This window comes from Sciurus vulgaris (assembly GCF_902686455.1).
Source record: "Sciurus vulgaris genome assembly, chromosome: 8".
In the NCBI taxonomy this organism is placed as follows: domain Eukaryota; kingdom Metazoa; phylum Chordata; class Mammalia; order Rodentia; family Sciuridae; genus Sciurus; species Sciurus vulgaris.
In genome coordinates this window covers 65,018,086-65,031,068 of record NC_136468.1, presented here as the reverse complement: position 1 = coordinate 65,031,068, position 12,983 = coordinate 65,018,086, and the positions used below count along the sequence as shown (strand labels likewise).

The window sequence follows — 12,983 nt, the reverse complement described above, 5'->3', positions numbered from 1 at the left end:
CCTGATTGAAACACTGCCAGGAAGGAGCATCGATGGGCCCTAAAATCGCCAGGTGAAATTTGTCAGGGATAGGATAGTCACATGGTGCCAAAGATCACCCACAAATGCATTTAAGGTTAAAATGTATCTTTTAACATACAAGAGAGACAGTGGTCACCACTTAACCAAATGACCCAAGTTAGCGCCACTAACAACAGGACATCCTGGCATTCTATGTCTCCTGATCTGATGCAAGGGAGGTTCACGACACCACCTACAAAGCATTCTCACCAAAAGCACTTAAGCTCTATCTAACCATACCTTTGGGCTCAAACTTCCACTTCACAGTAAATGCAGAGAGAGCGGGGGTGCGGGGAAAGGCTTGTACACAGAAACAATTAGACAAATCCAGATTGTGGGACATTTCCTTGAGGTAAAATGACTCCTCAAAAATATCTAAGTTATAAAAAAGGGACAGGGCAGGGGGTGAAGGGGAGTATTGTACATTAAAGAGACTACAAAGACTGGTTCAGATCTAATACATGAATCTTGTTGAGATCCTGACTTTAAAAGTTACAAACATGTGTATGTGTGTGTGTGTGTGTGTGTGTGTGTGTGTGTGTGTGTTTATATATATGTGTGTATATATATATCCCCTTATAACAAATACTCATATACACATATACATATTTGACATTTTTGAAACAATTATGGAAATTCTGACTATGAAATAAATTTTTTTTATTTCTTTCAGAGACAATGAAACAGAGGTTATATAGAAGAGCTTCCTCAACCTAAGGAGATACAAGCTAAATTATTTAGTAGTAAAGTGTTATGATGTCTGCAATTTACTTTTAAATGGTTTAGTCAAAAAGAAATTGGTACCTATCTATGGGAAGAAAAAGAGAACACTACAAATGACAGGATTAGTTAAGGAAAGGTACTCAGATGTGCTTAAGCATTCTGAGAGTAAATTGTTATAAGAAAAAAGAAAACACCTTTGGGATTAAAATCTAAAGTCCTTCTGTGACCTACAAGGCCCCACACCACCTGGCCCCTGCCCACCTCCCCTGCTCACTCTACGTCAGTTGCACTGGTCTCAGTTCACACAGCAACTTCACCTGAACTATCGTGTCCTTCCTTGAACTGCCCAGGACTGATTTATGAAGGGACTCAGGTTCCTGAGGGAAACCTGGGGTGGACAGGGAGAAATGGGTGGAATATGAAGGAACCTGGTGAGAAAAGCGCAATTTCAGAACCAAGACTGAATGGCATGGGATGACTTGGAGGGAGGGAGAAACAGATGGATTAAACTAGAACATAAAGATACCAATGTCTTCTGTTAAACCCCCAAAATATGCTCTCATAGCTTCCTATAATTTTCATTCATAATGTTTATTATGATTCTATTTAAATACTATGTGTGCACTTAGGTCCTGTCCAAAATCCATGCCAAAAAGTTACCTCTGTACTAATAGAGATTAGTACAGACTGAGTTTTGTTCATCACTGTATCCTCAAAACCACGCACACAGTAAGTGTTCAGTTAATGCTGGCTTAATATTTGAATAGTACATTATTTGCATTTAAAGGACTATATTTTTTTCATTTTCATTGATATAATTATACATTTATGAGAGGAATATGATTTTAATCCAAGTGCTAGTCAAATGAAATAGTGTCTGCTAAAATTGTACTATTACAAATGACTATTAAGGTTTCAGTTTTACAGTTGATTATTTAGATGATTATTGAGGTTAATGAACATTTTTTCACCAGAGGCACTGAATGCAATCCTACTCCTCTCTTCTCATTTTTACATATGCTTTTCTCCCTCTCCATTTTCTCTGTCTACAATAAACAGGTGTGAAGAAACAGAATGTTCTATCCTAATAACTTTATGTAAAGTTCTGAATGTTAGAATAGTAGTTACAGTATGGCTTTTAAAGTCAAAAACTGGGTTTAGAACCCAAACATATCAGCAAACAAGACACAACAGGCATCTCTATCTCTGTACACCATTTGTTAAAAGATGAAGCAAGTGAGAAAATGTGGATTAAATATAAACCCATCCCCTCTGTCAAAACAACACAAATGATGCCTATTAGAACTTTGATCCTGTTAACCGTGGCTTTTTTCATACAGAGAGCACATGTATAAAATTATAGTGGAGGGTTTAGGGGTGCCACTCACTGGTAGTGCATGTGCTTAGCTTGCATAAGGACCTGAGTTCAAACTCTAGCACTAAAAGCAAAAAATAAATAAAATTACAGTGGAGAAGGCAATTTGGTACATATATAATAAGGATATAATGAAGTGATTCTTTTATATTTCATTTTCAGGATCCACATTGCTAAATGATAACTAAATTTTAGATAGAACTTGAGTATACTGGAATAATTTGATAAATACAATTGTGGTTCTACCTGTATGGTTGGTAAAAACACATAGAGTCAGGTATTTGCACAATTTTTCTTGGTCTTGACGATAATCATATCCAAAGTTGACAAGCCTGAGAAGATAAAGGAAAAGTTGAATGCATTAAAAAGTACATTCCTGCATAAGTGATGTGAGTGACCACTGTAATGTGAATTAGAGACATGTCCCTGAGATATTTAAGTAAATTACTTTTTTTGATTTAAAAAAATGCTGGACAAGGACTGGGTTGTAGCTCAGTGATAGAGTGCTTGCCTAGCACATTTGAGGCACTGGGTTTGATCCTCAGCACCACATAAAAATAATTAAAATAAAGGTATTATGTCCATCTACAACTAAAAAGCAATTTTTAAAAATGCTGGACAACAGTATTTTATTTAAAAAATATAGGGTACATAAATAGTGTAGGCTGAGCAAGAGAAATAGTCCTTAAAACTTAAATTTTTAAATTTTTTTTAAATTTAGAGATATTCTCTGAAGCATGTTTCTGAATAAGCACAACTAAATATTTATATGATTAGATAAAGCTAGTGAAATATATCGCAGGCCAGGATTATCATTATTCTAATTTTGGAAGACTTTTTATTTTTACGTTGCTCTGATGGCCTTATGTTTGTTTTCTCCAAAGCAGCTCAGGTGTTTACTACATGTAAAGTACTCCAGAATAAAAATGAAAGCTTGCCTTTTTTATAAAAAGGAAAACAGAAAAGTAAAGCAATAGACTCGGCCAAGCTACAGGGAGTAGATTGACCTTTTAGATGCTCTCTAAGGCAACATGGGTTTTGATGTTTGATTCTAAATGCAGCTCTCGGGCTGGGGAGATAGCTCAGTCGGTAGAGTGCTTGCCTCACAAGCACAAGGCCCTGAGTTCTAATCCCCAGCACCGCAAAAATAAAAAAAAAGGTAAATGCAGCTCTCTAGTCCACAAAGTTTTTTATTTAATCATGAGGAAAAGGGTACTTCCATACATCAACATAAATTGGGATGTGCCACAGCAATAAATGGCTAAGAAAATCCACAAATTGACTTTACATGTAAAATCCCATGCTTATACTCGACACTGTCATTTATAGTCCCTATAGAGAACAGGAATATAAAATAAGATACACAGAATATCAAACTGTCCCTTTATCTGCATATCATGAATTAGGAATACCAAAAAATATCTACAAAAATAACAATTTATGAATAACTTACTTAAATCCTGAGTTGCTTAATGATATGTCCAAAGGTGCTTCAAACTGTGTGAGAGAGAGAGAGCGAGAGAATGACACGAAGTGAGGACAGCCTGTGCTCACCTGTGATGAGGAGCCACTTAACCACCCTTATCTCCAGAGCTTACACCCAAATGCATGGCACAGGAAGTCACTGGGAATATTCTGTAGTTTACATAAAACCACAAGCTTGATATATACTGATTTCTTGAAGAACTAAGGCTTGGCAAACTTTGCCTTAGATCCAAATAGGCCAGTTGAAATTGACAGGCTTTTACAAGACTTGAATGACCATGTAAGGCAAGCAGGCCTGGGGTCTTTATGAGGAGTGTGGCTAAGCCTCAATTAAAAAAAAAAAAAAAAAATTTTTTTAAATAAAAGGCAGAAGGGGTAAATGAAATTCCTGGGATGGCATGAAGCCAATCAGTACTAGACAGTCAAGGAGGAGGAGGAAGTACCATCCATCACAGATAAAGACATTGGGGACACCTTATAAGGCTAACACTTTCAGTACCTTTCCTGGGGGCAATGTTGGATATTTGCTAATTAAACCGTCTTATTGTACTTTCTTATTGGTTTTCCTCCTCATCTCCCAATTCAAGCGAATTCTTTTAGAGGTCAAATCACTTGCAACCACTTAGAGTCATCTACGGTAGATCACACCTGTTACCTTCTCCTGAGTCCCTCTCTTATGCTTGTTCCTATTATGTGAGGTACTTAGTGAGAACTTCCCACCTGTGGTCTTCTCAACCATATTAAACATATATTTGTTATAGAGCTGAAGCCTTGAGATGGCAAGACTATTTTACTTCCTCATGCAGGTGACTAACCCAACATCAAAAATGCTAAAACGTTGTGGACAGTAACAACTCTTAAAAGCAGGCGTGTTACAAAATTTCCTACAGCTGATCATTCTGGACTTACCATTAAAGCAAAGCTCTGGTCAGCATAAAACTGGAGGCACTTTAAGATACTCCTTGATTTCTAAAAGAGAAAACATTATGACATCCCCCCACAAAGAAAAAAAAAAAAAAAACACACATAGGAAAAGAGGGAAAGAAGGAGAGAGAAAAGAAAGCAATCCAGAAGTAGTAACCAAAACCTTTTCATTATTTTTATAAACTTCTACTGACGGCTCCCACCAATGAAAATGTAGTGATTAATAAACTGCAGTGATAATAATGTCAAGATAAAATTGTTTCTGTAAAAATGAGTGCCCATATGCCAGTTTTTACCTTCAGGTCAATGTAGTATAATCTCTGCTCTGACATATCCCACTGAACCCAAACAAAATCCTCAGCTATTCTGTCTCTTGGGAGATGGCCAGAATTTTTAATTACCTAAAGAAGCAAAAAGATTTTATAAATATTATTTACAAGGACATACCTGGAATTATTATTTTGCATATTCCATCTCTGTGATATATGTAAATATTTCTACTTTATTGTTAGCACCTCCTGCATCCCAAAACACACAGGCTTTCCAGAAAAGTTAAGGCATAGTTCCCTCACAAATACTCTAAAATATACTATTTTATTCTTGTTCCTAGTTTAATAGACAGGCCAGGGTTTGGGGAGGCAAGACTACACCTACCAAAACATTGGTAGCTTTGTTAGAATATTCACAATATCCTGCTGCAGACATAAGCCCCTTGGTCAGACCTCTGCAGACTAGAAGGTTTCAACATCAAAGAAGAGGTTGTGATGCCAAAGAAACATTCAGGCCTGAACACAGGGAGTTCTGCAATGACCCCAGTCTGGCCATAAACCATCCACTGACTTTGGGCATGCTGCTATGTCTTCCACAACCAGTATGATGGCATTGCCCATTTCTCAGCAATACTCAATTACTCATCCTAAAGACCTGACTTTTGCACTGCCTCCAGCACAAAGCCTTCCCTGACCCCCCCCCCCCAAGATAAAGGCAAAGCTCCTCACCTCAGTATTGCTCTGGTGCTTTGGCATGCATCTATTACAGTTACACTTTAACTAATTCTATAAGCTTCCCCCAGCGAGCCTGCATTCTTGTAAGCACTTTCATTTTTCCATGTCTTGAGTGTTTCTAGCATGTAATAGTATTCAAGGAATGCTTGTTCAAAAGATGGAAAATAAGGTGTGCAAAGGCAAACTGGTGTAAAATATTTGTTTACTAAGTAACAAAGTCAGAATTATGGAAATTTAAAATCTGAAGATTCCAGAAATCATCTAATTCAACCCTCTGATTTACACAGGTGAGAAACCTGAGACCCAGAGAGGTAAAATTAAGCTGTACAGTTAGTTCAGCAAGACCCAGAACTCCCAACATTTGGCACCCTGCCAGTACCCTTTTGACACCTCAGCTGACTTCAAAATAACTCAAAAGGAGTTAAGAATTCACTTTCCAGGGACTGGGGGTGTCATTTCAGTTGTAGGGTGCATGTTTAGTGAGCAGGAGACTCTAGGTTTAATTCACTTTTCTCAAAATGCTTACCAAGCAAAAATACTCTACATTGAGAGATGAATAAAGAATGAAGACAGGTTAAGAAATGAAGAAAAGGGGGGAACATCAGAATGGTCCATATTCATGCCTAACCTCTAATCCTAAATGGAATCTCTTTGCTCATGTTAATTTGGAACCTGAGGGAAATACTAGACATAAATATTAGTAGATCTCAATTTCTTGCTTGCCAGGGTCCATTACATTTAGTCCACAGGAAAGTGACACCTGACAAAGGTTCTTCTCTAAACTTCTGTATGCATCCTGTTTCCATTTTTCTGAAATGCGTTCGGTTGGGGAAGATTTTGGAACCCTTTCAGCTGAAGGGATATACTAACAAAAACATGGGCATGAGATTGGCCTACCTGGGTTCAAATCTCCACCCTGTCCCTCTGCAGTTACCTCATCTCCGTGAGTCTTAGTTGCCATCTTCTTTGTGAAAATGGAGTTAGTTATGATACCATAACCTCAATCAGGCAGGAGGCTGTGGTTAATATGTGAAATTGCATTCTGCTGTAAGCAGCAATCATGGAAACCTTTAATAATGACAAGGTTGCCCCTGGAAGAGCACATGTGGGTGAAGAAATGCTAAGGCTGTGCCATCTTGGCCAGTAAAAGCCTTTCTGGGCAACTGATAAGTGCCCCTCCCGTCACCCTTCCTGCACCCAGTCCTCACATTCATTTCCTATTCCTGACCCCATTTTTTTTTAACTCTCTCCAGAGGCTGTCCACAAATTTGTGATCCTCCTTCCTCAACCTCCCAAGTCACTGGGATTATAGGCACATTCCACCACACCTGGTTTCTGATGATTTTTAAAGCAAAAACAAAAATGAAAACTGGCAATCAAGTGATTATCCATCCATGGTAGAATGACTGAAAATTTATGTTTTTTTATTTTGTGTTCATGCTTCTAAAGAGAATGAATTGGAGCTATTCTAGCTGACTTACAGGTAACGCCACGAAGTTGAATGAGGTAAGGAGTGAATCACAATCAACCCTGGGTTTGCCAGGGTGGGGCTAGGAGATTTTGTAAGTATGAAAGGATACACAGCAGGTTGTGAACATAAGTTAGAGGTGAAGAAGAAAGGGAGATGTGGAAAGGAAACAAAAAAGGAAAACTGCAGCATAAATGTTATGATTTCATTTGTTATGTGTGTAATATTCATAAAATTATAAAAAACAATTATTTTTCTATTTAGTAACCTATTTACTCCTGACATATTAAGTAAAAAAATAAACACAAAAGAAGCAGGTAAAGGTTCATATTGTGATTTTAGTTTGGTAAGAACAATCGATTCCCCGTAAATGTGTGTCTAACCTTGTACAAGTTTGCATGAGCAAAGCAAAAGCTATGCAAAGACCCCACAGAAAATATTAGTTACTCCAAGAGACACATGGACATGGGTGATGTAGAGTTAAAGGGGATAATTAACTTCCTCATATGTCTTTGTTTTACATGTTATAATAGCAAGTTTAAATTTTTTAAAACTTCAAATAAAGAAAATGCCACATGTTGACAGCATTAATTTTTAACAGTCTACATAGTTCTTTGTAGAAGAAAACGGAAGAAAAAGGAATTTCAAATCTTTACCACTCTATTTCCATCTTCTTGGGTGACTTGGATATGAAATTGCTCAATATCTTTAAAAAAAAAAGATAATTGAAACTTCAACAAAAACATCAGTATATTTTTCTGTTGTGAACAAATTTTTACAAAAGTAACTGATTAAACAACTGCTGTGAAACAATATTATCAGACTGTAATCTCACAATAGACTCAAACAAAAACCTGCCTTTCTCCTCCTTTCATATTATAGTCTATTTGAAGACCCACTTTTATTTCACTCTTTAATAGCACCAAAGTGTGAGGCATGTGGTCTTTCTGTCCCTCTTCCCTCATCAAGTGTTTGCTCCCATATGCCATCAGTCTTCATAGGGTGAAGAAGGGCTCCTTAGCAGGGTTTATCTTCAATTTCCAAATATCATACTTGTGTTTGTATGAATATAGAGAGAAAACCCATCATACAAGATATTTGGGAGAGGCAGTTTTATTGGGGTCAATTTCACAAGAACAAAACCCCAATACTTTGTCAATTTCCAAATGACCCCTTATTATCAATAACAATTTGATTCAGTCACACCTTCTGCCAGTTCTAGTTACAAAAACATGAGACAGGAAATTGAGTGAGAATACAGGGACTAAAGACACACCGAAGATCTCAAGCCTATTCTTCCAGTCATAAATGAAAGATGGCTCACTAGACAAGTTCCACCAGAGGGTTTTGTCCTTCCCCACTTCCCAAATTTGAAAACATCACATAAAGGACGTTGCTCTTCTGACATAATCTTATTTGTTTTTACTTAAATTTGGCCATGTGTCCTCAGATCTGCCATGGAATTCTAGCAACCAAAACCTTCCCTTCTCTCCATCCAAACTTCTTTCTCCTTATATTAAGGTTATCCACTGGGATAGACATCCTTAAGAAGGATGGACTAAGAAGCCTACCCAACTGTTCTACACACACTGCACCACATGATGAAATTGGAGATCTACGTATAAAGGAGCCCATCATTCCCAAGACAGGGAAACTGGTGGGTGGCAAAGGATAAGCTCTTCCACAGGAATTCTAGGTCTCAAATAGAACAAAGATCAGTGGACCCTTAGCAATGGCAAAGACATCTAGAAGATTCACTCATGTCCACACTTCATTATGTGCCATTTACATGCCCCCACATAGCACTTAAAGATACACTTACATTTCTCTTCTGATATCAGTAACAGGTGGTCCTGTGGTAGAGAATGACTTTCAACATGTGGGTAGAGGAACTGTAAAAAGCAAATTAATCAAAATCATAAGTATCTATCTTGGTTGCACAAATATTTCAGAAGTTGCATTAAGTCATTGCACTACTACATACCATACAGGGGACTGGAAGTCACACAATAGTTTGGGGGAAAACACACACACACACACACACACACACACACACACACACACACACCCCACAAGTCAAAGTAAGCAGAAAGAAGGGATATTTTCAAGACGTCAGTTTTCCCAGGAGGAAGTTGGCCTGAGCATAACTCTATCACCATTCATTTAAACAATAAAGCAATAGTTTGAGCTACTTCTAGGGATTATACTTCCTATTTGGAATCTGATTCTGAAGCCAATTGGAAGAAGCAATGCAAACATTTATATAGTACATTCTATTTTGCACATATAAAAATAGAGTGATCAGTCTATTTGTTGTACAACTAAACCTAGTATATAATTTGTGAGTCAAGTAAATATACTCCCCACTGCAACTTCCAAATTCCCGCACCGCAGAAACAAAGCACAACGTAACTGGGGATTTTCCAAGAAAGTTCAGTGAGTCATGATGTGGCATGTGGTTGACAATTTACAAGCCTCAAAGACAAATGATCTCCACTGGGAAGAAAAGGCTTATTTCACCCTATTCTTTCTTTGTGGTCTTCATAGGGCCCTCATAGGACAAAAGCAGGCAGCTGACATCATAAGACCTGACCCCATCAGCTGTGATAATGAGGGAAACTGGTCATCAGATGACTCCAGTGACTTAATTCTTTCATCATCAAAATGGTGACTATAAATCAGCCATTTCATTTTATAGCATGAAAGACAGCTTACTAGGTAAGATCCACTAGTAAATTTTGTTCTTTCTCCTGCCCCCAAGGCTTGAAACCTTTATGAAAGGACATAACCTTTCATGTTTCTATTTTATAGTCATCAATCTCACTAAAACTTAAGAAATTTTTTGATAAAAATGCACTTACCTAATGTCCTAACTTTTCATAATGTTAGAAATAGGAACTGGTCAATTTATTTAAGTGCTTATAGTCAAATTCCCTTGTAGAACTAAAAAGCAAAGGATCGGGGACATAGCTCAGTGGTGACATGCTTGCCTAGTATACCCAGGGCACTGGGTCCAATTCATATGCACACACAAAAAGGACATTCAGAAAAGAAAACCAAAACATTAAGTATATACCATTCCTCAGGGCAATAACCTTAAATTGAAAAATAAATAGAAATGTGGTGTTTGATTGTCCTCGAAACTCTAGCCAGAGCAATTAGGCAGACTAAAGAAATTAAAGGGATACGAATAGGAAAAGAGGAACTTAAGCTGTCACTATTTGCGGATGACATGATTCTAAATTTAGAGGATCCAGAAACCTCCTCCAGAAAACTTCTAGACCTCATCAATGAATTCAGCAAAATAGCAGGCTATAAAATCAACACACATAAATCTAAAGCATTTTTATATGCAAGCGACAAAACAGCTGAAAGGGAAATGAGGAAAACAACTCCATTTGCAATAGCCTCAAAAAAATAAAATACTTGGGCATCCATCTAACCAAAGAGGTAAAAGATCTCTATGATGAAAACTACAAAACATTTAAGAAAGGATTTAAGGAAGACCTTAGAAGATGGAAAGATCTCCCATGTTCTTGGACAGGCAGAATTAATATTGTCAAAATGACCATACTACCAAAAGTGCTATACAGATTCAATGCAATTTCAATTAAAATCCCAATGATGTACCTTACAGAAATAGAGCAAGCAATCATGAAATTCATCTGGAAGAATAAGAAACCCAGAATAGCTAAAGCAATCCTTAGCAGGAAGAATGAATCAGGGGGTATCGCAATACCAGAACTTCAACTATACTACAAAGCAATAGTAACAAAAACAGCATGGTATTGGCACCAAAATAGACAGATCAATGGTACAGAATAGAGGACATGGACACAAACCCAAATAAATACAATTTTCTCATACTAGACAAAGGGGCCAAAAATATGCAATGGAGAAAAGATAGCCTCTTCAACAAATGGTGGTGGGAAAACTGGAAATCCATATGCAACAGAATGAAACTAAACTCCTATCTCTCACCCTGCACAAAACTCAACTCACAATGGATCAAGGACCTCGGAATCAGACCAGAGACCCTGCATCTTATAGAAGAAAAAGTAGGTCCAAATCTTCACCTTGCTGGCTTAGGATCAGACTTCCTTAACAGGACTCCCATAGCCCAAGAAATAAAAGCAAGAATCAATAACTGGGATAGATTCAAACTAAAAAGCTTTCTCTCAGCAAAGGAAACTATCAGCACTGCGAAGAGAGAGCCTACAGAGTGGGAGGATATCTTTGCCAATCATACTTCAGATAGAGCACTAATTTCCAGAATCTATAAAGAACTCAAAAAACTCTACACCAAGAATACAAATAATCCAATCAACAAATGGGCTAAGGAAATGAATAGACACTTCACCGAAGAAGATCTACAAGCAATCAACAAACAGATGAAAAAATGTTCACCATCTTTAGTAATAAGAGAAATGCAAATCAAAACTACCCTAAGATTTCATCTCACCCCAATTAGAATGGAGATTATCAAGAATACAAGCAACAATAGGTGTTGGCGAGGATGTGGGGGAAAAGGAACACTCATACATTGTTGGTGGGGCTGCAAATTAGTGCAGCCACTCTGGAAAGCAGTGTGGAGATTCCTTAGAAAACTTGGAATGGACCTACCATTTGACCCAGCTATCCCACTCCTCGGCCTATACCCAAAGGACTTAAAATCAGCATACTACAGAGATACAGCCACATCAATGTTCATAGCGGCTCAATTCACAATAGCCAGACTATGGAACCAACCTAGATGTCCTTCAATTGATGAATGTTTAAAGAAACTGTGGTATATATATACAATGGAATATTACTCAGCCATAAAGAATAATAAAATTATGGCATTTGCAGGCAAATGGATGAAATTGGAGAATATCATGCTAAGTGAGATAAGCCGATCTAAAAAATCCAAAAGATGAATGATCTCACTGATAAGCAGATGATGACACGTAATGGGGGGTGGGAGGGAGGCAAGAATGGAGGAAGGAGGGACTGTATAGAGGGAAAAGAGGGGCGGGAGGGGTGGGGGGAAGGGAAAAAATAACAGAATGAATCAAACACCATTACTCTATGTAAATGTATGATTACACAAATGGTATGCTGTTACTCCATATACAAACAGAAACAACATGTATCCCATTTGTTTACAATAAAAAATAAATAAATAAATAAATAAATAAATAAATGTGATGTTTGGCTACAAAAATAATATAGAGCTAATTACTCATAATTGTGAAATTGTGCACAAATAGGACATGCTGTGTTCTGGGGTTGAAGAACAGCAGAAATAATTGGCACCACATGCATAATAGTGAGCAAATACCCAGTGCTTCAAAATAAGAAAATATTCCTACAGAAGGCTGTTTGACCTCCTAGGTCTACCAAGGTGGCAGGGATTTGCCAATTTAGGAGCATGAGTGCTGAAGAGTTATAATTGTCAACCTCTAACTCTCTGCCTGGTCTTTGCATGGTGACCGGTAAGAAAGTAATTTTAAAAACCCCATTCAGGTAATGGTTGCTTTTGTTCCTATTATGAGGCAGCCTTAGAGCAAAGTTTGAAAGTTTAAAAAAAAAAAAAACTTCAAATACAACTCTACAAAAGTGTTCAAAGTGATTTTTTTGCATCCTAATAGGAAGTTGTACAGGTGTTCACATATTTAGGGAGACATCTGTCTTCACAAGCATAGAGCTAGACTGAGAACTGTTACTTGTCTTTGGGAGGCAGGTTGTATAGTTGTGTAGAAGGCTGTGTATTTACTCACTGGAACTATCTGGAAGATGAATCTTGTGTTGGTTGAGACTCTCAAAGGGTACCAGACTGGGGTGCAAGCACCACCCAACACTCTAGCTGAGGTTCCTCTGAGAAGGTAACCAAGATTGCACAGGCAGACAGGGAAATGTACTACTGGAAATCACACCACAGATGTTTTGATGAGAAAAAGGA

The 12,983-nt window shown here is 37.6% G+C and overlaps 1 protein-coding gene across 1 annotated transcript in view; it reads right to left on the bottom strand.

Moving 5' to 3' along the window:
* Positions 1 to 12,983, bottom strand: part of GSAP (gamma-secretase activating protein) — a 107,772-nt gene that overhangs the window by 60,423 nt on the left and 34,366 nt on the right. Inside the window, exons 7-12 of the mRNA XM_079150253.1 lie at positions 8,862 to 8,931; positions 7,696 to 7,745; positions 4,864 to 4,968; positions 4,553 to 4,612; positions 3,612 to 3,655; positions 2,405 to 2,490 (exon numbers count right to left, since the gene is read on the bottom strand). Of these exons, the coding sequence (XP_079006379.1) occupies positions 2,405 to 2,490; positions 3,612 to 3,655; positions 4,553 to 4,612; positions 4,864 to 4,968; positions 7,696 to 7,745; positions 8,862 to 8,931 (415 nt within the window). The remainder of the gene's footprint in view (positions 1 to 2,404; positions 2,491 to 3,611; positions 3,656 to 4,552; positions 4,613 to 4,863; positions 4,969 to 7,695; positions 7,746 to 8,861; positions 8,932 to 12,983) is intronic.